Source organism: Sminthopsis crassicaudata, chromosome 1 (genome assembly GCF_048593235.1).
Source record: "Sminthopsis crassicaudata isolate SCR6 chromosome 1, ASM4859323v1, whole genome shotgun sequence".
NCBI lineage: Eukaryota > Metazoa > Chordata > Mammalia > Dasyuromorphia > Dasyuridae > Sminthopsis > Sminthopsis crassicaudata.
Window position 1 is genome coordinate 30,004,922 of NC_133617.1, and position 27,967 is coordinate 30,032,888.

Below are 27,967 nucleotides of genomic sequence, written 5' to 3' on the forward strand. Positions count from 1 at the left end.
CAGACACCCGGGGCAGAATAACGTGGTCCAAAGGCTTCCAGACCTGAGGGATGCTGAGAATGCTGAGCTCCGAGCTCCCCGCCCCCGTGAGGCCCCGCCCCTGTCCCGCTCTGGCCACGCCTTTCTCGTGCTCTAGCTCCGCCCCCGCCAGGCGAGTCCCCCAACGCCTCTAACAGCTGCCCCCGGCGCGCTCCGCACGATCCCTCCCACCCCCAAGCTCGCGAGAGAGAGAGGGGGAGCGGGAAGGAGAGAAACTTTCAGGATCTGGGGGAGGAAGAGGAGAAGGAGTGGAGGATAGTGCAGAATGCGCTCACCTTCTCGGAGAGTTCAGCTCACGTGACCGCCCCGCCCCTCCCCTTCCCTTGGCTCAGGCCCCGCCCCTCTCGCGTCACGTGCCCCTCATCACGCCAGTGACAAGCGGACGGCGGCCGGGAGGCGGAAGTGGCGGGCGCTCTCGTTCGCTCGCTTCCCGTCGGGCTTCGGAGGTGAAGCGAGCGCCCGAGGGAGCGCGGGGCCGGCGGTGGCAGCAGCGGCAGCGGGGGCCCCGGCAACCCGCCAGCCAGCCCGCCCGCCGTGCGGCGTGGCGGTGGCCTCCCTGGGCCAGTCCGGCGGCGTGCGTCTCTGCCCTTCCCCAACTGTCCGGGAAGGGGCCCGTATCGTCGCCCTCGGCCCGGCCCGTCCCGTCCCCGCCTGGGCCCGTCGGGGCCCGCGCCGGGCTGCGCCTGCCCGCCCTATGAGTGTGTCACTGGTTGTGATCCGACTGGAGCTCGCGGACCACTCGCCCCTGCCTGCCGGCTTCGGCTTCAGCGCGGCCACCGGTGAGTACCCCGGTCATGGCCCGGAGCGGGGCGGCCCGCGGGCGTGGGACGGTGGGGTCCTGACTGAGGGGGCGGGGCGGCTTGCAGGTCGGAGGGGAGTCCTGACGGAGAAATGGGGCAGGAGGTGGGGGTGGGGCGGGCGGCGACAGAGAGACCCTCCCCCATCCCCCCCCAGCTTCTCAGGCTAGTCTCCCTTCCCCCTCCCCTGGGTCCCTCATCTTCAAGTCCTTTCCTGACTCCTCCCACAAACAAATAGCGAAGCATCTCCCTACCTTTTCTCCTCCCCCTCCCCACCTGAGGCCTCCGGAGGTGCCTCGGCGGCTAGACCCCTTCCCCCCCTGAGGCTCCACTCGCCTCCCCGGACCTCCACTCTTCTCCAAAATGGGAGCATAATCCCATCTTCCGACATCAGGGCTTTTCAGTGGTCCTCCTTGGAGAACCAAAGGAACCGCAGCCTTCCCGTCAGGGGAGCCCGAGAGATGCTCCAGTCAGGCAGCGTTAAGCACCTACTGTGTGCCGGGTCAGCTCTGTCCTCTCCCATCTAGTGGGGGAGACCGCTGGGGGACCGGAAGTAATCACGGGGGAGGCTTCGGGGGCGGGATGTTGGACGTTCTGCGGGGACCCTAGGGAAGGGTAGAACGGCCTAGGGGAGGGACTGAAAGGTGCTCGCCCTCTAGCCTGACGCGCCCCTACCTGGGTAGCTTACCTCGGACAAGGTTTGTATATTGAGTTGAGCAGGAAAAGAGCAAGTTGGGATCCGTCTGAGAGATGCTCATTTCTTCAAGTTCTTCCAAGGATTCCAGAGTTTTCTCTGAAACAAAGGCCCATATTTTTAATACAATTTTGTGCGGTCTCATGACCAAGAATTGTGAGTGATACAGTCTCTGAAGTGTCAAAATGAACATCACTGAGAGGGAAGGGAAGAGGGCGCACGGGGTGTGGGAGCACTTGACCAAGAAGGAATGAGAAGGGGTCGGAGTAGTTTTTACAAAGGTTGTACAGATGGACAGTGCGCAATCCAGAGGTCAGAGAGATCGAGAAAGGCCTCCGTCCTTAGGGAAGGATGTGACTGGGAGGGACGCCGCTCGGGCAGGTCGTGGTGGCTGTTCTGGTGTTAGGTGTTCAGGGCCTTCACTTCTGTAACTAGGCAGCAGAGAGAGCGGCAGTCAGGAGCCCTGGGTTCTGGTCCGAGCTCTGTGGTTCCCCAGCTGAACGTCTCTCCGAGCCTCAGTTCCTTCATGTAAAGTGTTCCATGATATCTGAGGTCTCTTCCAACCCTGTGATCCTGTAAATGAGAATGGTGAAACCTATTGTACAAGGTTCTTCTAAGGATCAAGTGAGCTTTTATGTATTCATATACACACACATTTTATATATATATATATATGATATAATAATATGTATGTATATGTGTGTGTATGAAAGTGCTTTGAAATTTGTAACCGCATTATTTTATGTTGCTTTATATCAAATTCAAACCTTGGTTTTGGTAATTTTTAAATACTACATTACTAGATGAATGTTGACTTGAGGACTTTGTGGCCAATTTCTCTGGAAGTTCATATCATTAAAACATCTTCATATATTTGTAAGTGATTAAATTCTCATCCCTTTCTCTTTGTCCCAGTCTGGTAACGAAAATGGTAGTGATTTCTGACTTCTCTAATGATATAGAAGCTACCCGGGGACTGTGCTATTCCACAGACCTGCCTGGGGCTTTATTGGTGTGAGGAGGAGTTTGTTTTTCCGCCCGGACCGCCAGGATGAGATATTAATTAGTTATGTTTTACTTAGTTAGGGAAATGTCTGATGAAGAAATCAAAGAAAAGACACTAGCTTCAGCTAAGGTCCATTTAGAAGGAAAGGCACCAGTGGAGAAGGCAGCAATTATTCACCAACATCTTGGCCGGCGAGAAATGACAGATATGATCATTGAAACCATAAAATCTAACCCAGGTAAGCTTTTCAAATGTCTCGAATCTCTTATTAGATTGTTTTATGCCTCTGGTTGATTATTTCATATTCCTATTTCAATAGACCCATTATTTTAATATCTTATAAACCTTTACCATAGTTTCCTTCTTTTTAATATGACATAGGTAGGTGGGTTTTAATTTAATCTCATCCAAGTACTTTTAAAATTCATCCTACTATCTTAGTCTTGGCTTTATTGAAAGCAGAGTATCTCTTAGCAGAATGACAAAATCCAAATAAATCTGCTGTCTCTTCTCACTGTTTTGCTGATCTGCTCCATTAAGAGGAATTAGATCAATTCTGAAACTTAAATGACCAAAACTGGTAGTTCTACTTTTTAAATATATTAGCTTTGACCATATGTATAAAATATCTGCATATAAGCATACTCTGTAAAGTGTAATGTCTTTAGAAGTTATCAAAAGTGTTAGTTTTATTTTTAAGGAGCCAATAGAAATTACAATTTGAAGTTTAGGGATCCTTTTTTTTTTTTTTTCTTTTTCAATACATATATTTGATTATTTGGAGAATTTGTTCAAATTGTAGTACATTAAGTTTTCTTTACCAGGTACAATCACTGAAAGGTTGAAAAAAATTTAGGAAGGTATATGTAATAAAATTGTCTGATTGACTTATGTAAAATAGGAATCCTTGAGCATAATTAGCCTCTTAATGTAATTTGTAATCTTATAAAGTTTATCAAAACATTTTGATTTGTGAAAGATGAGATGAAAGCTACAATGGAAGAAAGAAAGTCTTCAGAGGCATCCTCCTCTCCTGAAAAAACTAGAAATGGAGATCACAGTAAAGAAGTTGCTCCAGATTCTCCCTCTAAGCAACTTCCGGACCAGATTTCATTCTTCAGTGGAAACCCATCAGTTGAAATAGTTCATGGCATAATGCACCTATACAAAACAAAGTAAGAAAAGTATTCTTCTTTCTGAATTGGATAAGTGTGAGCATGTGCTGGGGAGTCTTTTTTCCCTCTGAGGCGGGCTTGGGTGGTATAGGGGCTTAGTTTCGGTGTGGGTGGCCCTAGTGACCAGAGATGCCCTTCAGAGTGATGACATTTCCTTAATGGTGTCTCTCTGACACTCTGTTTTATGACATGAAGTTTGGTTTTATGGACAGACCAGATGTTTTTCTTTCTTAATAGTTTTCAGTATTGGTATTAATCTGCCCATAAAGTAATAGTGGAGGTGGATATTTTGAAGGGAGATGTTTGAGAGGAATATTAACATTGATAATAGAATCCTATGGAGAGTCCTTTATATCATTTTAGGCGGTTTCAGCTTCTTCCCTCAACAGACTTTTTCTGCTGGATCATCAGTTCTTAATAACTGATAGTTGGCTCAAAACCTCCTGGCTACTCAGCGCTTTGAATGACATCTTGATGTTCTGATGTCTATCAGGATCCCACTGAGAACTCATGGAACTTTTCAGTGACAACTGTTTTGGCAAATAGATTTTAGAAATTGGTTCATGGCAGCTAAAATGAATTTAAAAGGTTAGCTAAAATGTAATCTAGTTTTTTCTCTAGTCCATTTGTTGTAACTGGGATAATCATTTCTATGATCTTCAAAACTACAAGGGTATTCTGTGCATATTGCATGGTTTTGAACTCTGTTCTCATTTTCAAAGTTCTGCTTTCCTTCTTCTCACCCCACAGTTTGGCTTCTGGCTGAATCAGTGGCAGATGATTTTTTTTTTTTTTTTTTTTTTTAATGATGACTATTTGCCCGGTACAATATATAATGTGTCTTTTAACTAAAGAGGTTAAAATTTTCTAGTAGGCAAATGATACAGAAGCCTTAACTTTACTTGAAGTGATGATCATTTCATTATCTTTTGAGTGTGTGTGTTCTCAAGTAAATAGTCAATTAGTGAGACATAGGGTTTTCCCATCTATTATCTTGACCTTTAAATGGCATTGTCTTGTTCTGACTCACCCTGGCTCCTCTATTCAAGACAGTCTTGTCATTGTCTCTTTAGTAAGATGACCTCTTTAAAAGAAGATGTGCGTCGAAGCGCTATGCTGTGTGTCCTCACAGTCCCAGCTACAATGACAAGTCATGACCTCATGAAGTTTGTGGCTCCTTTTAATGAAGTCATTGAGCACATGAAAATAATCAGAGACTCTACTCCAAACCAGTATATGGTGCTGATAAAGTTCAGTGCACAGGTATGAGTTAAGATGATTTCTTTGTTGCACAAATTGTATTTGGAACTATGTGACTTGATTCTAGTGGTATGGGATCAGAAACTTTTCATGTAAACTACTTAAAATATCTATTTCTCTGGGTATTACCTAGGATGTTGTTGTAAACTGAACTCCATTTACATAGCCAATAATGTGAATGCTATTAGAATTCCTGCCTTCTTTTCCTTGCCATGTGGTTACTTACAGTCTGGCAGTTTTCATTTAGTAGTAATTTCAGTCACCTTATTAGAGTTGCAATATTCAATTTTTCTTCTCTCCTCTCCCCACTTCTTTGTCTCCTCTGAAAAAGTGCTTTAAGTACATAATTTTAAAATTAGTTTTAAATGTAAGCTACCCAAGTCTTATAATCCCTTTTGAGTTTAGTTTAGTAAACTGTTGCAGAATTGAGGCATCACTGCTATAGGTAAATACTGAGAAGGTTGATAAAATGATGATCCATTTCTTCCCTTCACTTCTTAAAAGGATGATGGTATTAAGTGAAAGAAGCAGCTCCAAAAATTCAGTTCTTTGGTAGATATATATCATTCTTAGTTTGAAGGAAAAACTTAGAAGAATAGGTTTAAAACTTCAGATAATTTAAAAATTATAATGCCCTTAATTTTCTCATTGATGTTTTTCTTTTGCCTATCATATTTTGTTTAAATTAGGCCAAGGAATTTAAAGCACAGTTTTGTCACAATGATTCCTTTACCTTGCCAGGAAAATTCCTCCCTCAATTTGCCCTAATTAAATGGAGTCCAGACTAGCTGGATGGCAATAGGTGTGTCTTCAGTGCTGTTAGCCTTGGTCTCTGACAGGTCACAAGAATTTGTGGGTGGAAGGGCATAAATGCCACCACAGGTATACAGGCTTGCCACCCCCTCTTTAAAGCAATGCAAGATTGCTAATAGCAATAACAGCTATACAGCGGCTCTATAAGGGAGCAAACTTGGAGAGAAAAAGTTGGTACTTTGTACATGCTCTGCAACAATGGTGTCAAATTCAAATAGACTCAAATCCTTGCCAGTCATGATTTGACTCTTATGTTGGATTTTTGTTCATTTTATTAAACTTTTCCCGGTTAAATTTTAGACAGTTTAGGCTGAAATTTGAGTCTGACTTTTCTACGCTTATAGCACCAGAAAGAGAAAATATCACTGTGCGGCTCATTTGCAAATGATGCCAAGTGTACACATACCCAGCATCCTGTCCATATTCGACTTCACAAGTAAAAAAACAAATATGGGTTTCAACTATCAAGGCTTGAAAGTTTAGAAGTTGCAAAGCTAAGAGTCTAAGAGCTCTTAAATCACTTATTTTCACTAAATGTGTAAAGCCTGTTAGAAATCATTAGGGAAATAAAAATTAAAAAAAAAATCATTAGGGAACTTTGCAAATTCAGTAAATGTTTTTCTAAAAATTTTTAACTGATGTCCTACACTTATTGGAAGAAGTGGGGTGAAGATGTGGGGAAAGGAAGAAAGCCACTATTTATATAAGTTTTAGCTCAAACTCTATGTATCTTAATGACTTTTGCTTCAACAATCACAGTGGCCTCTTAATTATCAAGTTATTTGACTTGGGCCTGACATCACAGAAAACTGATTCTTTATTCTCAAGTTTGTACAAAGTTGGCCAGATGCGGAAAAAATGTGAACAGGAATTTAAAAAAAAAAAAAAAAAAAAAGCACAATTAAAAGGAATGTCTTGTCTTCAAAAATCATTAAATTCACCAAGCTTGTCCTCTTGTTAATTCGTACCATTCTTTGTATATGAAGATGACTATTGATCTACCATGATTGTGCTTTGAATTGTTTTACTAATAGAGATAGTGGATTTGCTATTGTGTAGCAGACCATCCATCTAACTCTTCTGTGACAGAGTGTTGACATTTGTTGGCTAAATTTAGGAATTAAGTCCAAAGTCAGGGTAAGATTTGAAGCTTATTGGTCTATGTGGGGATTATTCCATGGCATTGGCATTATTAGGTCTGCGTTCTCACCAATATTATTTGACATTGCTCTAAATCCCACTGTGTAATTGGCTTTTCCTAAAAGTGTTAGCAATCCTCCTGAGTACTTGAGTACCACTTACAATCCAATTTTCAAAACTGTTTCATTTATAGCATTCCTTAAAAAGTGGTATAGATGGACTTTCATTTTCTTCCATGGTCTCCTTTTCAATTCTTAAAAAAAAAAATTTCAATCTTTTAGAACAACTATTAAAGTATCTCTGTACCTTTTCCAACCTCATGAGAGGTTGTTTTCCTTAACTTTATTCTGTAAGCCATATGTACAGGGGTATTTACTGATATTTACTATGACTTTTCAGGCATTAAATTCATAAGTGAAGAATTTATAATTTCATCTAGGCCTGTGAAGGTAGTCCTAAATTTATTCATACACAGTAGGGCAGGGTTTTGGCAGCCTTTTTTGGCTTCAACATGCTTGGTGCTAAGAGGGCCTTTCTATCTAGACTCCAGACCAAAAGGATTCTTTTTACTGTTCCCCAACATAAATTTCATCCTATTTCCTTGGGACAGTGTCATGTTACAAAAAGCCCATCATTATTGGGTCAGGTAGATGTATCACCTTGCAAAAAACAACAAACAAACCAAAGATTCTAACACGGAAGTGATAAACTGTATTTTTAATAGTAAAAGAACCATTGGATATCTATGTAAGAGATGTGTAGATTTATGAACAGTGTCTTTTGTGATGCAAAGGTCGTTTTTTGTTGTTTTTTTAAAAGATAATGTTTCTGATTGTTGAATGAAACAGAGGAATCAGTCTCTTTTACCCTTCTTTTCCTTGGATGAAGAACTAAGTCTGAATAGTAATAAAAAGACATGAGAAGGAATGATATGAGAGGCATTTGTGCCTTGTCCCAGCAGCAATCTTTTCCACTTTAGTCAAGGAGGTGGTTCAGAGAAATTGGCATATGTTTGGGTACCTAGCTTTCTACCCCTAGTTTCTTCAAATAAGCATTAGTTGTCTTAAGATGCCTCTTTATAATTACATATTCCAAAAAAAAAAAAAAAAAAGCTGTGACTGGAAATGAAGGGGGCCCTTTTAAGTTTTCTCCTTTGTAATATCAGATAGAGAATTCTTTTTTTTAACATCTTGCAGAGTTGAACATTAAAAGCCACTTTTCTAGGGAGGAGAAACACCTTAAAAATGTGAAGCTAATAGCTGGCAGTTCCTCATCAAATGTTTGGCTCACTTGATTACATTTAATAAACATTAAGGAAGATAAATAAAATTGAATTTCCATCCATCAAAGGGCATTAAAAGCACTCTAAAAACATTCTGGTACTATAAGCTCTAAAGGAGTACTGAGCTTTGGGATAAAGAACATTTCTTTATTTCCCAAAGATCATGAGAATCTTTTTCTGAATCTGTGTAGGTTCTTTGTGGTGATGAAATTTGTATGATATTTCCTTTTTCAAACTAAATGCTATAATAAAATACTACATAAGTTGATAGAGCTGATGCAGACTTATTTCCTGTGTTTAGATTTGTACCTTTTTCCAAATTTTGCTGATCCTACTATATGAAAGATGAGTTCAGCATTCTCTAAAAGGCTAATTTTTTTAGTGGAATCACCTATTTTCTGTCTCCTAAAACCAGACCAAAAGGCAATGTCTTATCTACACAAACATATTTCACCTTGCCATTTTTACAGGGGTATGTATTTAGGAAAGAAGACAAACTCTTAATCCTTGTAGCAGCTTTATAGGAGCCAAAAGTTTTGGGGGGTTCTCTTCCCACTAAACATTATTCCCTCGGAATGACTTAATTTGTTAGGTATTACAAACTTGGAGCCCTTTAGCCATTATATTTGATACTGGGCACTCAGTTCTTTAAACCCTCATGATGAGATTTATATTTTGCTTACTCAAGAAGATGAATTTTTTTTCTTTTCAGCTTGCACTAATGCCTTTTTCCTCTGGCATGACTGTTGACTTTTTTAATGGAACTCATCTTAAGCATTCATTAATTCTGATTTGGTTCCAAGGCTTTGCAAAAGGAAATTCACTTTTTCAGCTTCTATGAAAATGCTTACCAGGGAAGGGAGGAAATTGGTATTGCCAGTTGAATATTAAAATTTGAATAGTTGTCAGCTTTCTGCACGTAAATACTTAAGTAGAAAATGTCTTCGGCCCAGAAAGTGTCATGGACAAGTGAAATATTGACCTGGACAGGTTCAGATAGCCTTAGGATGTGTGATTTTTCTAAATAAAAATATTCAGAATGTTTCCTTGGAAGTACACATACAGATACACATAGAGGAAATTAACTTCCTCCCCTCCCTTCTTTATATTCACAGGCTGATGCAGATAGTTTTTATATGGCATGCAATGGTCGACAATTTAATTCAATAGAAGAAGATGTTTGTCAGTTGGTGTATGTAGAGAGAGCTGAAGTGGTGAAATCGGAAGATGTAAGTTTGAAAGCTTTTCCTGTTTTAAGATTTCTAGAAATGCTCATGAGAAGCAATGGAATGTGATGAAAAGAGCATTCATGTCATTTGAGTCCAAAGACTTGGGAACAAGTCTTTCTGCCTTTTTTGTACTCTGTCATCATACATAAAATGTGGATGATCCATTAATAGGAGTGTCATAAGGAGAGACACTATAAATTATTGTTATAAATTAAGTCATTGTCAGTGTTGATCAAGTGAAGCTCTGACAGTTGAATTTGGAAATAGGTTTGTAAATCTATATATTCCCATATCTACATACCTAGTATTTGTTATTTTGAAAACTCCTTGCTATTTCCCTGATCTGCTTGTCATCTGGCAAAGTTTTTTGCCTCCATTGATTATCACTTTAAGGATTCCTCAATTTAATTACATTATATTGTAGGTTTACATTGTTCCAAAGTGTAGTAGTTAATATTCTCTACTTTGCATTAGACTTGATTGAAGTAAAACCATTTAGACTATCATGTTGTTAGGTTGAGAATAAATTCTTGGCCTCACATTAGAAAACTTTTCCTCCAAGTAAAATACTTACTGGCTAGCTTGAAAAAAATTGAATATTAAAATTTGAGGAACTTTGCAAAATTCTTCTGAAAATGTAAAGTGATTTTCGTCCTATACTATATTTATGTTTAAAATATATGTGTGTAATTGATGAATTTATTGGATTCTTATCAGCTAATAACAGATTAGACAGCTAATAACAGATTAGTATTTATTCCTGGGGCTAATCAAGCTTAGTGATTATTATCGTAACATAGAAAATGTTGATAAAATGAGGAATATTGAGTTTAAAAAGTCAGTTTGCCAGTGAATTTATATCTAATAAAGCTACTTTTGATAACTGCTTTTTCTAAATAAATCAAGGTGTTGAATATTTTGTTGTTATTCCCAGACTCTTGTTTTCATGAACTTAAAAGCTGGAAGGTTGGTGTACTTTTGGCTAGAAACTTAAAGATTTTAAATTTCCTAATTAGTAGCAGTTTGCTCATTCTACTTTGACAGTTTTATCGACTCCTAACTTGTTGAAATGAAAGGTGGTGGTTACATTTATATCTAGGGTGCCAGCCTCCCAGTGATGGACCTGACAGAGCTCCCCAAGTGCACAGTATGCTTAGAAAGGATGGATGAGTCTGTGAATGGGATACTTACCACGTTGTGCAATCATAGTTTTCATAGCCAATGTCTGCAACGCTGGGATGATACTACGTAAGTATGATGGCTTTTCCCCCCCTTAATCTCTATAAATATGAAAAGCCTCTTCGGAATTTAAAAAAAAAAAAAAAAAGGTCTTGCTCTTTTCAGTTTCATAAATTGTGGGTGGTACTATTCAGATTTCATTGTCCTCTTCCATTTTCTTTTCTTATCCCATCATTCCTGAGAATAATCAGCATTCTTGGACCAAACTCTTTTTAAAAGCATTGAGTTTGGATTCTGAGCCTCCAGATGGAATTTGTCCAGTAAATCATGAGTTATTCTGTACTTCAATGCTACAGAAACTAAATGACAAAACTTGAAGCTCTCATTTATGTTGCTCTATGCTTTGGCCAAGTCTTGTTTAGAATCATGCTTCCCATCTTATACTGTAGGCTGTTTGTTCCAAATTTTTCATCAATGAAGCAACAGCTGCCTAAGTGGCATTTTAGTTTGTTGTGAATGTTAGGAGTCACTGGCCAAATGTCATGGTTATTGCCAAGCAAAAAAAAAAAATGTTTAAGATTTCTTATAATGCTTCAGATGAGATTGCCTTGGCAGGACAACCCAGCGACTTAACTAGTTTCCTCTGCAAACTACCAAGATCCCTGATGTCAGGAAACTTAACTCTCTATCTAGTAACCTGACTGTTGCCCCTGGGCCTTTGGTAGCATGGTCAAGTACCTGGCAGAGAGTTCTGTGTCAACTCTGGTAACATCAGTTGTCAAGTGTCCCTGAGAATTTAGAGCTCGAAGGGATTATCTGGTTTTAACCTCCTCCTTTTACAGAGACAGAAATAGATATTTGAAGAGGTGAAGTAATTTCGAGGCCGCTAGGGGGTATCACAGTGCACAGAGCACCAGGCACAGAATCAGGAAGATTTAGAGTCCAAATCTGGCCTCAGATATTTACTGGCTGTGTGTGGTCCTATAAAAATCAACTAACCTGTGCCTGTCATTAATCTGTAAAATAGATATTAAGAGCACATACTTCCCATCCGAGGGGGGGAAAATGAGAATATTTGTGATGCAGTCTGCTGAGCAATGAGGACACAAATAGAAGGAAACTTTCCCTCAAAGAGTTTACATTCCAGTTGGGGAAAACAACACAAAGGGAGGGTGAAGAAGATGAGAAAAAGGAGGAGAGGTTCAGAGAGAATTGAGATTTCCTTTTTGCTAATGATTTATAAAACATTGTGGATCTACAGTAAAATTAATAGAAAATATATAATCCCCTTTGTCAAATATGTAACCTTCATGGTTATTACCATTTCATAATAGTTTTGTCAACCCTCTTTGACATAAGAGTAGCTTTTATTTTGGGGGTTTTTTTCTTCTTAATGATCATATTCATAGATTTATGATCAGGTAGTTTGGACAGTTAACTATAAAATTCACTTTTCATTGCTGTTTAGCTGACATAACAGTATTTATAGCTAAAAGTTTGCCTGAAAATTTTGTTGTGGTTTTTTTTAATGTTGAGATTTTTGGATGATCAAAAAAAAAAAGTTGTGATTCACAAACAGTAGTGATTAAAAACTTCATTGGAAGCAGATTTTGTATTTTTTTACATATCACATATGATAGTGAATTGTAACTAACGCCATCAAATCCATCTTTTATCTTTGAACATGATTTGTGAAATATTTATAATGGGACCAATATAATCTACCTAATAATTTTCACCTAGATAGAGAAGAGAGAGAGAGATACTAATTAAGTACCTTACTATGTTCGGGCCTCTCTGCTAACCTCTTTACAGATAATCTCATTTGTTCCTTACAACAACCCCTTGAGATAGGCCCTATTATCTCCGTTTTGCAGTTGAGGAAACTGAGACAAATAGATGTTAACTCACTTGCCTAGGGTCACCCAGCTGCTAAGTCCTGGAGTTCCATCCATTTCTCTACCTGGCTTGCCTCAGGATTATAGCATGCTACCTTATAAATTATCAGAAAGTGTACTTATGATGGATTTTGTCATTTAGTAAAAAGCTATGTTTCAACCAACTAAGGATAACATTGAAAGTAAGATTGAAGCTGCTTTTTTGTTTTTTTACTTTTTATTGATATCTTTGGTTTTTATATCATCTTTATTTCAATGCGTACTTTCCCTTCCCTTTGCATTGAGCCATCCCTTGTAATAAAGAAATTTTAAAAAACAGTTTTGCAGAACTAAACATATAGTCTACCTCTTCTAAGAAGAGAAAAAAAGTATAACCCTTGAAAAAGCTTAAAAATATAGGCACTATAATGATATACATTCATATATTATAAAGACTAGCCTAGATATGTTTTGGAGAAGTTTTTTAAGTTGGATCTGCCAGATGAGCCTTTTTTTTTTTTTTTTTTTTTTTTTTTTTTAAACCCCAGCTATATACATGGTGTACTATCTACTAAATCATTACAAGGCAGCTGTCTGTCAGTGGAAGGGGGTTCCCACCTGGGTAAAATCTGAGCTCTTTTATTAAAATCTTGAAATAAAGCCTTTAGGAAGGAGATGGTTAGTAATGACATCCCAAAATCAATAACTTCACATATTAAACAAACTTGATAAGTTATCTTAAGTTTCTAATTCTGATTTGTAGACTTCTGACTGTTAGTCTTGAACTCTAAGCAGAAAGATAGAAAGGAGTATATAGTATGATCCAAGCTTCTCCTTCATTTCTCTTCACTTTATCTTTTTATTTATAAAGTTATCATATCAAGAGGTTATATCCTTAAGATAAGTAATGTCCTTTTTTGTAAATTTGTAAATTAAATGTTATCCTTTATTTTGTATTTGAAAATTTATTTGGACAAAGAGAAGTTATCCAATTCTGAGGTAATACCTCCTACCTATTACATTAGTTAAATGGGGGGAAAAAAGTTAAAGGGATGTGGAAAAATTGAAATCTTAATGCACTGTTGGTGGAATTGTGAACTAGTCCAACTATTCTGAAATCTGTATCCCTGCTAGATTTGTATCCCAAAGGGGATTTTAAACAGGGGGGAGGGAGGGAAGGATGCATATATACAAAAATGTTTACAGTAGTTCTTCTCTGGTAGCAAAGAATTGGACATTGAGGGGATACCATCAATTAAGGAATAGCTGAACAAGTTGTGGTATATGATTGTGAATAAATGTTGTGTTATAAGAAATGGTGAGCAGAACGTTCAGATGCCCTGGAAAGATATACATGAACTGAAGCAAAACAAAAATGAATAGAACCAGGAGAACGTTGTATATAGTAACAACAATATTAAAATATGATCAGCCATGAATGACTTAGTTATTTTCAGCAGTATAATGATCCAAGACAGCTCTGAAGGGCTTATGATGAAAAATGCTGTCCAACCTTAGAGAAAGAACTGATGGGAGTCTGAATACAGATCGAGGCATACTTTTTTTTTTTTTTAACTTTATTTTTCTTGGATGAGATTTTTTTTGGATCAATTTTCTTTTATAATATGACTATATGGAAATAGGTTTTACATGATTATACATATATAACCTATATTGAGTTTCTTGCCTTCCCAGTGAGAAAGAGGGAGTGAGGGGGAAAGGAAGAAGAGAATTTAGAAGTTTTGAAAATGTCAGAAAATATTTTTACATGTAATTGGGTGAAAGTAAAATGCTAAATAAATAATTTTTTAAAAAGGAAAAAAAAAAAAAAGGAAGAGAGATTAGCAGCAATGTTCTCTCTCCGGTCATATTCACATTTTTTTATACTACAAAAAGGTATCTTTAACAAGTCTTATTTTATCTAATCTGAAACGTGTTTCTTTATCTTCCTCTGTCTTCTGGTGATTACCCTGATAGGTGTCCTGTTTGCAGATATTGTCAAACACCAGAACCTGTGGAAGAAAATAAATGTTTTGAATGTGGAGTTCAGGAAGTAAGTAATGGGTTTTAAAAGAGTGATGAACTCATCTTGACTTAGCTGGGAGTATTCTCTGCTGGGTGCAATTAAATTCCTTTTAGGTCCTGTTGAGCCAACTTGTTTCTCTGGGGCTCTACATTAAAGTCTTTTTTAGGGATCAGACAGGAAGTATAACTGCATCTCTCATTTCTAATGTGCCTCTAATATTCTACTGTGACTTGATACTTTTATCTATTCTGTTTTTAATCAGTATGTACTTAATACAATTCTGAAACTTCACTCTTGCTATTTTCTTAGTGTACTCAAAAAAACAAGATGGAAAATGATTTATCATTAAAACTGTTCATTGGTTCGTGGGTCTCAAAATGCATATGTTCAGAACTCTTGAAGGTACAAACCAAAGTATTCCTCTGTATCTCAGACCCTATCTGCTGCAGTGTAGCAGATTTATCAGTTACATTGCCTAATGGTTGCCTTTCTGGTTTGTTGACAGAACCTCTGGATTTGTTTGATCTGTGGCCATATAGGATGTGGACGATATGTAAGTCGGCATGCTTACAAGCACTTTGAAGAAACCCAGCACACTTATGCAATGCAGCTAACTAATCACCGAGTCTGGGATTATGCTGGAGGTATGAGCTGTCATTTTTATTATCAGTCTGCCCACACATTTTTTTAGGAGCAAACATCTTTTCAACTCTTCAGTTTCCCTTTATTGCTAACAGTAAATAGCTGTCATATTTCCTACTAATTGCTGCAAACATTGATCTCCCTTGGCATAGCAGCATAACATGTTCAGTGTCCCAATGAATAACTTGAACTTGAACAGCATGGTAATTACAGTCTACAAACTGCCAAACCTCTCACTGATGAAACTACCAAGGCTAAACTAATCCTTTCTTGAACAAACTATTACCAGTCCAGTCCTTTAGATAACTTTTTTTATGATTTAAAAGCTTATAGAGGCCCATTTCTGTCTAAGAAAACTTTTGATTTTTTTTTTTCCTCTAGATAATTATGTTCATCGATTGGTCGCAAGTAAAACTGATGGAAAGATAGTACAGTATGAATGTGAGGGTGATACTTGTCAGGAAGAGAAAATAGATGCCTTACAGTTAGAGGTAAAGTATTTTACTTCTTGAATTGTTATTCATTTTGTTGGTTAGTCTTTTAAAAACTCTTTAGGTTTGGAATTTGGCCATTTTACCTAGAATTTTATCAGCCTTTGTTTTGATTTTACAGCTTTCTCTACTTGAACAAATGATTTAAAGAATTGCCTTTTTTTTAATGTCTGGCATAACGCATTTAAAGTGTCCTGTAATTATATGTAGAATACTATACAATTGTGGGCTGGTTTTTGTTTTTGGTTTTTTTTTTTTTTTTTTGCCCCTTAAGAGAAATAAATTTAATGCCATTAGGTAATTATAAAGTCAAAAGCTGATAATAGTGTTTTCTTCATTCAAAAACATTTGAAGAAATATTATCCATGTTACTGTGGAAAATTATTTTAGTGGATCAGTTATTTCATCAGTGTAATGTGCCCACTTGATACTCATTTCAATCCTTCACATCCTTTCATCCTATATAATTCTTCTTTGTGCTATTCTCTAGTCCTTTCTACTTTCTGGTCCTTTAAATCAGGGCTTAAACTTTTTTTTTCTGACCCCTTTTCACCTGAGAAATTTTTATGCAACTTTTGAGTATATAGGTATATAAAATAGGTATACAAATCAAACATTTTCTGATAATAAATCATAATTTGGCAACCCCCATGATTAGTTACAAGATCCCATTTGGGATCATAGATCAGCTTAAGAAGCTAGTCACTAGTGTATTGTAATAGGTCATAGGGAGCAGTGCAGTTTTTTCCTCTATCCTGCTCTGGTGCCTCATCAAAGTATGGAAATAACATTGATTTCCTGTAGTCTAGGCTAGCCTGGTGGCAGCTCAGGCTGTAAGAGCTCCACATATGGCTCTGTTGATGTACTGTATCTTTATGTCAGTATTTGAGACTCGCCATTAGTTTAGTTAAAGGGCAATGTTTTGTTTGGTTGTTTTTTTGCTATAGAACTTGGAGAGAAACCATTTATTATATAGGCTGCTATCTGCGTCAGAGGAGAGAATAGCTTTCCATATCAAATGATAAGTCATAAAATTAACTGTGTCCCTCTCATATGTTTGTTGCACATCCCTCCACCTCTACATTGTTAGAGATCGGTGATCTACTTTATACTACTTCTCATGTGAAAATCATTTGATTTCATGCTTTTGCCTACTTTAATTTTATTATTTATTAAAACCTACTATTTGCTAGGAGCTGGACATAATAGTAACAGTGCCACAGTCCATGCCTTCAAAGACTGTTGGAGGCACCATTTATTCACAGAGAAGTTAGAAATAAAGTAGATTTTTCAAAATAAGTAGAGGAAGCCACTAACAATTGGGAGAACTCAGGAAAAGTGGTATGTGAGCAGTGTCCCTTGTTTTGGTTCTCGGAGGTAGAGATTGCCAGAGGAGGGTGAGCAATCCAGGCATGGGGACAGCTTGTGCAAAGGTGTGGAGAATGGCAGATAGGCCAGTTTGGCTGGAACCCAGCATGGGGGGAGAGTGTGTTGTGTAACCAGCCTTCGAAGATGGGGTTGAGCCACGTTGTAAATGGCTTTAAAGGCCAGAGAGATGGTTGCATGTTGTCCTAGAGGCAATAAGGGGCCATGAAAGTTTCCTAACCAGTGAAGGGACATTGTCAGACTTGGGCTTTAGGGATGTCAGTGGGGTGGCTGTGTAAAAATAGTTTGGAGAAGGGAGAGCTGGAGACAGGGAGACTAATTGGGAGGTGATTGTGGTAGGGGACAAGAGATGATGGTCTGCAGAAGAGTAGTGTCTATCACGAAATCAGCCGGCATTTCTTAAGCATCTCCTGTGTGCCAGATGCTGTTCTAAGCCCTGGGGAAACAAAAAAAGGTAAAAAGATGGTCCCTGCCCTCAAGGAGCTTCATAGTCTGTTGGAAGAGACAGCATGTTGTGGCACTATGCAAACAGTATCTATGGAGAGAATCTGTGAGGGGAAAGGCCTCTTGTAGAAGGTGGAATTTAAACTTTAGAAACTGAAAAGCAGAAGTGAAGGGACAGAGCATGGAGCTGCTGGGGTGGGAGATGGAACGTCATGTTCCAGGAGCATGCTTCACAGAGTAGGTGAAAGAAGGCTGGAAAGATAACAAGAGGCTCAGTTGTAAAGGGCTTTACCTGCCCTGACAAAAATTAATATTTGATGTTGGAAATGATAAGATGTGGAATATATTGGGGGAAGTGGAAGGGAAGTGACATGATCAGCCTAGGAACATAACTGCATCTGTTAAGTGGAGGGTAGGTTGGAAGGGGAGAGACTTAAGCAGGCAGGCCAATCAGGAAGTTATAGCTGGGCATGATGGACCTGGAGACCCCAAGCTAAACAGTGTAATTCAAAAGAACAGCTACAAAGAATCTTCAGAAATTATAAAAACCAAGCTTGGCCCAAAAGAAAAGATGAGAGAAGATATTTTTTTGTTTTGTTTTGTTTTAAACAAGCAGCAGTCCACAGGTATGGATCATTATTGTCAGAGAATTCCCAGGAAACTAGAAACTTCTGGTAACTAGAATGTTCCCCTCCTCCTAAGATTAATCAAGAGTACAATGTTTTTCATAGTAACATGGTTTTAAGATATATAAGCAACATTTCTCTCAATAAATGGCTCTGTTGAATTCTCATCAACCCTGTCTCCTTATTTTCGACTGCCACTAGCCCATTTGTGTTGTGCTGGCCACAGCACATTTTATATATATATATATAATGGCACATCTTTTCAGTTTGTTGATTAGTTTTACTAAATTATTTTTCCCCCTTTTTTTTTTTTTAAATCAGAGATAAGAAATGAGAAGGGAATCTAGGCAATATAAAAAGAAAAATGTATAGATAAAATCTATTTTTAAAAAAACTTCACAATTGGGATGCACCCTAGCTTTCTAGATTTATTACATAGACTCTGATCATACTAAACTGGCCTTCTCACTATTCATCACCTTTGTGTATGTCTTGTTTCTGTATCTTTGCACTGAAACTCACTCCCTCCTTATCTTAACCCCCTAAGATACCTACTTTTGCTTAAAATCTCAACTTAAGCATCCTAATCTGTATAAAACTTTTCCTTTAATACATATCGAGTCAAGACCAGCTTATTTAGAGTAGCAGACTCAACTAAGATAAAAATGTTATATTGTAATTTTTATTTTTAGGTTTCTGTATAATTATTTTTGGTTCAGCTTTCTAAACAAATTTTAGCAAATTGTCAACAATTGTTTCATGTGTATTCATATCTATATTATTCTTTCTGGTTCTAGTATTCTTATTTACTAACGAGCCAGCTAGAATCTCAGCGAATCTACTGGGAAAACAAGATAGTCCGGATAGAAAAAGATACTGCTGAGGAAGTGAGTCTCCTTATTGGTAACTGGGGAGTTACAGTTTTGATCTCTTAACACTTTGGAGGTATGGGGTGAGGGGTGGAAGGTAAAATTTGGGAGGAGGATTATTTCTAAAATCTTTTCCTTTCCAATCTCCTTTTCCAAAGAAAAAAAGTGTTTTTCATTTTAGATGGAATCATTTAAGCCACATCTTAATTTTGAAGGCTTAGTCTTTTTAAAATTTTTAATCTTAAGTTATCTAATGCCATGTATAGGCATGTCTGGGGGTTTTGTGGAGGTAGGGGTTGTTTGTTTTAAAAATATAAGGATGTGTCATTTGGATCAACCAGATGGTTTGGCAACTTAAAAGTAATTAAAATGAACATGATTCCTGGGAACATACAATGGTGCTTGTATGCATATATATCAAGATAAGGTCAAAATGGATAATAATTAAGAGATAATGGATGATAATATAAGCAAATTAAGGGAGCATGGAATAGTTTACCTATCAGACCTTATGGATAAGGAAAAAATTTACAACCAAATGAGATAGGATTATGAAATATGAAATGGGTAGTTTTGATTACATACATTTAAATTATTTTAGCAGAAACAGAATGCAGCCAAAATTAGAAGGAAAACAAAACCGAGAGCAGTTTCTAGCAAATATCTCTGATAAAGGCTTCATTTCTCAGATATATAGAGAACTGAATTAAATTCATAAGAACCTAAGTCATTCCCCAATTCCAAAGTGGTCAAAGGATATGAATGGGCTCTTTTCAGATAAAGAAATCAAAGCTTCCTGTAATCCTATGAAAAAATGCTCTAAATCATTATTGATTAGAAAGGGGCAAATAAAAATAATTTTAATTGATTAATATAAAAGAAAAAGAAAATTATAATTGTTGGAGGGGAAGTGGGTAAAACTGGAACAGTATTGCATTATTGGTATAGTTGTGAACTTTCTAACTATTCTAGAGAGCAATTTGGAACTATTTGCAAAGAGCTGTAAAAATATGTATTCTTTGATTGGTGAGCGGCTATGGTATAAGATTGTGGTGGACTGCTATTGTGCTATGACAAATGGCAATCAGGATGGTTTCAGAAAAACCTATAAAGGCTTACATAAATTGATGAAGAGTGAAGTGAGCAGAACCAGGAGAACACTGTACATAGTAACAACGTTGTATGGTGAACAATTGTAAATGACTATTTATATTGTCAACAAATACAATGATACAATATTTATTTATTATTATTATTATTTTTAAGATGTGCCTTCCTGCTGGAGACACTATCTTCCCTGGGGAATTCAATTCAATAAGCATTTATGGGTTTTGGCAAGAGAGGTAGTCAGGTTCCAGAAGAGTGTTTAGTAAAATGGTATCATTAACCTTTTATGATTTCCACATTCCTCATAAAATGGACTAGATAACATATTCTTATTTTTAATTATTATTATAGCTTTTATTTACAAAATATATGCATGGGTAATTTTTCAATATTGACCTTTGCAAAACCTTCTGTTCCAAATTTTCCCCACCTCTAGATGGCAGGTATTCCAATACATGTTAAAATAATATAGCATATTCTTTTAAAGTGAATTAAAATAATTTCAATTGAATTTTGTGACCTTCCTTATAAGTGGAGTCACTCTGCATGTTTCAAAACTGGAACTGGGAACTATTTTTCAGTTGGATTAGGCCTTTCTCAGAACTCAGGATCCAAGGCAGTCTATTTCTGCTTGGGCGAATGCCCAGTTATAATATGACCTTTGGATTACCTGCCACTTAACCTGTGAAAGAGGAGGAACCAGATCTGTTGAACTCCTGATAAACTCCAGCTCAAATTACACTGTCACAGCCACATCTTTAATAAGAGGGGGGGGGGGGAACGAAGATATTAATTTTTCCAGCAAGATAAATGCTTAGTGCAAAGGATTTAAAACTTACATTTCATATTCTTTGGAGATATATAGATTGTGGTAAGTGGAAAACAGTATACTCTTCAAAGGTCTTTGGTGGTTGCCATTCCCTCTACTAGATTGCTAGTGCTTTCTTTCACTTCTGGTGTCCTCACATTTTTCTATTTTCATTTTAATTCATCACTAAGCCCATACTGGAAGCCTCTCCAGCTTGTAAAACTAGCACTTGTGTTCATCAAGAGAAGATGCCCCTTCTCCATACTAAATAAAGCATTTCCTTACCCTTTGAATAATCCCTAAATATTAACTGATTTTATTCAAACTCATGGAAAATGACCTTGACAAAGCCAAAGGTCAACTGACTGGCAGTTTATCAGTGACTAGAGAGAGATGTATAAAGAAAAGTACTCTATAATCTTATTTATAGGTTTTGTGGAAACATACTGGCATTGCAACCTAGAATACTTTATGCAAGCAACTTGTAAAGGTCATTTTATGATATTGTGTACCCTTTAAGATACTTTTGGATTAATTGCTATGTAACAATGATGCCACAAAAAGGAGCCAGTGCAATCAGATATTTTGAAACGAAGCCCTAGAACCCTACTAGCAAACTTTGGCTTTTACTATGAATTTTCTACTTCCAGTATACAGTTCTTGATGAAGCGGTGTTGTCTTGGTGACAAAATTCTGGCCCTTTTGTTTTTCCTTCCTCCTGTTTATTTTTTGACATTTTTATTAGCCTTTAGAAATTCAAGTTGGGAATCTGGTACAAGAAGACGTAAAATGAAATAAGTAGATTTAATGTTCAGTCAGATCATTTAATTGGTTTTGTTGATTTCTAGTAAAAAGTTAGTAGGTGAGGGAAGGCCATTAAGTTAATGTTCTTCCACTAATACAATAAAAACAGTATTGTAATAACAACTTTGAAGACATGAGAACTTTCATCAACACAAAGACCAACTAGATAAAAGAGTTCCAGCCAATTCATGAGACAACATTATTCTGACTTAAGAACTTTTAATTGTAGCTTTTTTTTTTTTTTTTTTTTTTTTTTGCTAAAATCTTTTATATAGCCATGTTATGCTGCAACACTAAGAAGCCATAGACATATTGGCCTGTTTAGAAGAAAAGGTCAGTGGGACAGGTGCCTTGAGTCTCACTACTAAATGATTCCCTTCTTGATCTCCCTTTTGAATTCCAAACATGGATCTCTTACAGATCCATTATGGATTATGGAAATTATGGAAATCTCAGGTTCAGCATGTCCACAACCAAATTTGTTATCTTTCAGTTAAATCTTTTCCTCCTCCTAACTTTATTAGTTCTGTTTCTAGCATCATCATCCACTCTTATCTCCCTTGTTCAATAGATACCTTTGACTCTTCTCTCATAACTAGTCAGCGTATATATTGTTTGTCATGTGCCAGATAGTGTGCACTAGGGACTACAGAGGCAAAAAGAACTGCTTTCAAAAAAGAACTTAAATTTTAATTGGGGAATTGACATGTAAATAATTTAGATGCATAAAAGATATACACAGAATAGATGAAAGATTTCTGTGGGACACAGGGTTTAGATGTTCAAGAGGCAACTGGAAATGTGTGTATGACTGTAACTCAGGAGAAAGACTGGGGCTAAATACATATATAAAAATCATTTGCATAAAAGTGATCATTGGAAGCTGATGAATACAGGATGATGTGTGATTGATGTAAGAGGAGGAAGAAGGAAGAAAAAAATGAAAGTTTATTTTTGTTTTTTATTATTATAGCGTTTTATTTACAAAACATAAGCATGGGTAATTTTTCAACATGGACTCTTGCAAAACCAAGGAAGGAAAGTCTTAAAAAATGCCCTCAATATTTTTGTGGTCATAGAAGCCTAGGTCTCCTCAGCTGATAAGGTGGAGTGAATCCATATAAGACTTGAGGAAGGAAGACAAGGTTGAACAGCTTGCTTTAGTGGGTAGAATAGTAAATTGATTAGGGAAGTAAAAAAGGAACAAAGGCGTGTTGATGGGAGCAAATTCAAGGAATTTGGCAAGGTATGATTGGTAGTAGGACATGAGGACAAAGTCTCAAGGGCACCTCTATAGTATCTTGTATTCCATCTTTTCCTCTTATGATATATTGTAGCATGGACATTTTTCATCAATTTTAAATTTTTTATATTCTCATTGATTTTCTTGATCAGTTTCCAAGGAGCATGGGAATCCGGGAGATAGTTGAGAAGTGTTTGAAAAGGAATAAGTTGAAACTCAAAGAGATCAAAGAAAGGAAAAAGTCTTTTATATTTAAAAAAAAAAATAATAGATCTTTCTGTCCTGATAAAGAACTTGGTAACTAAGAGAGTCCATCTTTGGGGAATTGTTAAACAAATTTTGATATATGAATGTAATGAAATAGTCTTGTGCCAAAAGAAAAGATGAAAATTGATTTTAGAGAAACCTGATAACAACTTCTGTGAACTGGTACAGGTGAGCAGAACTAGTAGAACAGTTATACCATAACATCAGAAGTATAAAAATGAACAATTCTGAAAAAAACTTTAAGAATTCTGATCAACATAGTAATCAACCGTGAGTCCAGACAACTAGTAGTGAAGAATCAGCACGGTCTACCTTCTGGCAGAATGGGACATGTGTTTTTATGACATGGCTGATTTAGATAGGAATTTGTTTTCCAGTTCTTAAATGTCGCAAAGGATTTTGATTTGGTTTTGTTTGGGAAAGTAGTGCATAGTACTCAATACTCAAAATACTCAACAATTTTTTAAAAACAGATAAAGATATTGACCATCTATGTGGTAGAATAGGTGTTCAAAGTCTAGAAGCTGCCGCTAAATTAGTAATATTAATGAGAAGTTTGCAGGACTTTGCTCTGCCTAAAGTATAGATATGATATCTGTTTGCACTTTCAGATTAACAACATGAAGACTAAATTTAAAGAAACAATTGAGAAATGTGATACTCTGGAGCACAGACTCAATGATCTCCAAAAAGAAAAGCAATCTGTGGAAAGAAAGTATGTATTTGGTTCTATAGTCTTTAAAGGATTTTTAAAAGAAATCCCTCAAATAATGGAATAATTTCCCTAATAGTTATGGAAATATTATGAAGTAGTATTCAAGCTTAGAAAAGTTTTCATCATCAGTCTTTCATGGCCCAGCATATTCTTTCCTCTTTATATATAGCACTTGCCTGCTTTTGGACCATCTATTAAGTAGAAAATGGGGTATTTATCTTTAAAGGTCAGAATAATTTAGAGGATATTGTAAAATGTAGTTCCCTTTTCTCTTGGTATTGGTAAGATTAAGATGTGTTAACATAGTATTCCTTCTTTTGTCTCCAGGAGAAGTTTTTCTATTTCCATAATTAGCTGTTCTTAGGAAGATATGGATAACTGGATGGAGTTGTCCTGGTATATAGAGTAAAGAGGGCTCTTCCAGCTGGGCCAGAAATACAGTGTACTTTAAAGGGGGGGCAGAGGGAGTTGTGAAGGGGAAAGTTGACGAATGCTGAGCAAAAGATTAACGAATTGTAGGTCAGAACAGAAATTGCTGCAGGTATTTGAGAAGAAAGGCAAATGTTACTAAGTAATTTTTCTGGGTGACTTCCTATCTATTTCTTCTGTTCCCTGAGAGAATTAAGAGGTAGGTCCATAGGTCACTTAGTCTTAAAATTAATTTTAAAAGCACAATCCCTCTGCCTATATAGTATATCATTGAAGGTCAGAGCACTTGACTTTGCAGGAGTGCTATTTTTCCTGATAATTTTCTTCTATCAACACTCCATCTCCCAAGCACGCACCTAGCAACTAACAACTACTGGAAAGGATTAGTAATTATTCCTGGGTAGGTTGTGGCTGGGCTATAATGTGCTCTTGAATTTTCAAATCCAGATAATTTTTTTAAAAATCAAAATGATCTGTGAATATGTTCCTGTGTACTTTAAATATGTTAGCCAGAGATAATACTGCTGAGATGCCTGAACCTGATGATAGTGAAGTGTTTTGGATAAGGGAGAGACCCTGGAGCATTGGCTCCCTCATTGGTTTACAGAGGAGAGAGCTATTGAAAAATGTGCATTGTGTTGCTTTTGTCTTTTGAAAGGTGCACACAGCTGAACGTAAAACTAGCCAAACTGTCCACTGAGCTCAAAGAAGAGCAAGAAATGAACAAGTGTTTGCGAGCCAATCAAGTCCTCCTGCAAAATAAGCTTAAGGAGGAGGAGAAAGTTCTGAAGGAGACTTGTGATCAGAAGGACATGCAGATCACAGAGATCCAGGAGCAGCTGCGGGATGTTATGTTCTATCTTGAAGCCCAGCAGAAAATTAATCACCTGCCAGCCGAGACCCGGCAGGAAATCCAGGAAGGACAGATCAACATTGCTATGGCCTCTGCTGCAAGCTCCCCTTCCAGTGGAGGTACAGGGAAGCTGCCCTCCAGAAAGGGCCGGGGCAAGAGGGGCAAGTGAGCCTCTTGTAAGCAAGCATTTGTGGCTAAGACAGTGGCCCCTGGCACCAGGAGGTGGTCAGGGGCTGCCAGCTCAATGTGAGGTTGGTTACTGAATAAGTAAGTACACCAAGTGAGGATCAACATGAAATTGTTTGGATCGTTTTTTTCCTAGTGTGTTGTTTAATGAGTTATAGGGGTTTATGACCAGGATGGCTAATGGGAATTTAAAGGGTTTTTCTTTAAACTGTTCTATTTAGCTAATCTCTGACATGTTTTAATTACCATTTTGCCTTCCAAATTTACCGAAAACTAACTCTACATTTTTCAGCTGTATTTATTGAGTTGGTATATTTCACACTTAAGTCCTGGGGTCAGTTTTTGATAATTAAGAAAAAATTTGAAACCTCAGTGAAGATTTCCTAGGCACTGGAGCACCAAAGGACCCTTGGAGCAGTAGCAGCTGCTAAGGTCAAGAAAATAGGCGCATTTGAGGCTGTACAAGCCATTCGGTAGTTCCAGAAACATTTGTCAGAAGTTGGTCCTGTTGGATCCTGATGAGCATAACTCCTTTCTATCGATATCATTGATATGTGTACCCTGCTAAAGGGGAATGGAAAGGCCTTCCTCTTTAAGGAAGTTTGAGAACCAGTCCTAGATGCATGTTACTGGAGCATCTACTCCAGTTTTAGGAGTGGCCAGGGGGAAAAAAACAAACAAAATTGAACAGAACACACTCACTATGAACATGACAACTGCATTTCCACTTTGTTTTGGGTTCACCTAATTTTGTTATGACTCTGAAGTCTGAAGGTTTAGTGATTGTTGCCCAGAATCTTACCGACAGCTCCCTCCCTTATAAGTGCTCTTGCTCCAGGAGATGGACATTGAGCCACATAAATTGACCAAGTAATTCAGCCTAGTTGGATATGTAAATTAAGTGGGGGTATATGGGATACCTGTCCTGCCAGCTGTGTTTTCTGCTGAGATCAGTGCTGATTAAATATTCATAAAGGTTACATTCTTTGTTGAGCTAGAGGCTAAAATAAACTTCAGAAAGAAAAAATCTCCAAAGACTAAATTGCCCTGAATTGGAATAGAGGGAATTGTGACATAGCCCCTTTATAAGTGGTCTTTTTTTTTTTTTTTTGACCTCCAGTGATGCATCAGAACCTCAAGCTATAGTGTGACTTGTATTTGGATATGCAGAGCAAAATTTAATTGAGAACAGTATTGGCCGTTGGCCTTTAGCTTTGAGTAAAGCTAGCAGAGTAAATTACACAGCAAACACTGTTAGGTCTTGGATTTTTTTTTTTTTTTAATGCAACAGTTAATCAGTTTGTCTCTAAATTCTCACATTTCAAAATTATTTTTTGATGCTGATTGGTCTACATCATCACTTTTTTCTTAAGAATCTCATCTACAGCTTAGTGCACCAGCTGCATCTTTCCCCTTTGTTCTTCTGACTTGCTGCTCCAGCATCTCTGAGGAACTTTCTTACACATGTTCTTACACATTCTCAGTCCTTTGCTACTTAGACCTACTAGACAAGTTGATTTGGCCTTAGGTACAGATCTATCTTGAAACCTTAGTCGGCGTGTAAAACAGTCAAATTCTCTCTCCTATAGAAATTCTATTTTATTTAAAATATATTTTTACACTAGCTAGAATCCTGCTTTTTGGCCAAGAGCTTGTGTTGCATGTTTGACCTTTCAGGATCTGGAATAGTGATCTAATTAAGAGAATTAGAATTAGTTTAGGAGTGTGCAGTATCCTTTCTACAAGCTCACCACACCATAAAATAAGAAAATAACCAGGTAGGAAAGCAGTGATTCTTTTTTTTTTTTTTTCCAGAAGGGGTGGAACTAAGTAATAATATGAAGCTATAACAGGGAAGTAAACAAAAGAGAAAGGTAATGATTGGAGGGAAAGATGTTTATCAAGGTAGCTATCATAAAGTCTTAACTAGACAAAGTATATTTTTTAAAATTGTTTGTTTTGAAATTCATGTATTTTGAATTTAACTGAGTTTCACAAGGGGGAAATGGAGGGAGGGGGAGCATTTGTAAGAAGGGAAGCTGCTACTGCATTTTCCAAGTTGAAAATGGGCCACTTACCATCCCCACACTACCCTGGATGGGGAAATTGCATTAAAATTGCTCAGCTTTGGAATGACTCTTGTCTGGGTGTGATTTATTGTCTTGAATTGCAAACTGTTTAGGGACATGCCATTGGTTAATATCCTGGAAAGTATCCGGGGCCTGGATTCAGGAGCTACCATCAGCCTCTCATTTCTGGGCTTTGGAAAGGAAAGCAAAGGAAATGTCATCCAGTCTATCACTGAGACAACAGAGATGCTAGCCAAAAAACAATTTTGTCTTGAGACAGGACCCTCCTCTCTTAATGTTAAAGAGCTCGTTTGCTGACACATACAGTGTGCTGGGCCCTTTGAGGAGCCTTTCCCTTACAGGGCACCCTGGGTCATCTGCAAGACACATAGTACATCCAAATTTAAGTACTTGCTGTTCCAGGGGCTAAAAGGTCACAAGAACCATAAAACAGTACTTGTCCTCAAGGAGCATGCATTTTAGGGGGGGGGGATATATCCTGTAAGCAACT

At 37.5% G+C, this 27,967-nt stretch overlaps 2 protein-coding genes across 5 annotated transcripts in view; one reads left to right on the plus strand and one right to left on the minus strand.

Moving 5' to 3' along the window:
* ACAD10 (acyl-CoA dehydrogenase family member 10) overlaps positions 1 to 378 on the minus strand; it is a 41,478-nt gene extending 41,100 nt beyond the window's left edge. The window contains exon 1 of one of the 4 annotated variants that reach the window (XM_074297321.1): positions 315 to 378. The gene's annotated coding sequence lies outside the window, so the exon portion shown is untranslated. Of the gene's footprint in view, positions 142 to 314 lie in introns of those variants that run through there. The other 3 variants (XM_074297312.1, XM_074297308.1, XM_074297316.1) reach the window with 3 other exon arrangements.
* A 36-nt stretch (positions 379 to 414) lies between these two features.
* Positions 415 to 27,521, plus strand: BRAP (BRCA1 associated protein). Its single transcript, XM_074297339.1, has 12 exons — positions 415 to 818; positions 2,613 to 2,774; positions 3,516 to 3,711; positions 4,785 to 4,974; positions 9,322 to 9,435; positions 10,535 to 10,683; positions 14,469 to 14,544; positions 15,023 to 15,161; positions 15,541 to 15,650; positions 18,904 to 18,993; positions 23,816 to 23,919; positions 25,007 to 27,521. Exons 1-12 carry the CDS (start codon positions 734 to 736, stop codon positions 25,368 to 25,370), a joined length of 1,779 nt encoding a protein of 592 aa, XP_074153440.1. The 5' UTR covers positions 415 to 733; the 3' UTR covers positions 25,371 to 27,521.
* The last annotated feature ends 446 nt before the right edge of the window (positions 27,522 to 27,967 follow it).

Coding starts and splice junctions, on each gene's coding strand:
- BRAP (XM_074297339.1), top strand. CDS start 734: ATGAGTGTGTCACTGGTTGTGATCCGACTGGAGCTCGCGGACCACTCG. Junction 2,775..3,515: donor AACCATAAAATCTAACCCAG/GTAAGCTTTTCA, acceptor GATTTGTGAAAG/ATGAGATGAAAGCTACAATG. Junction 14,545..15,022: donor TTGAATGTGGAGTTCAGGAA/GTAAGTAATGGG, acceptor GTTTGTTGACAG/AACCTCTGGATTTGTTTGAT.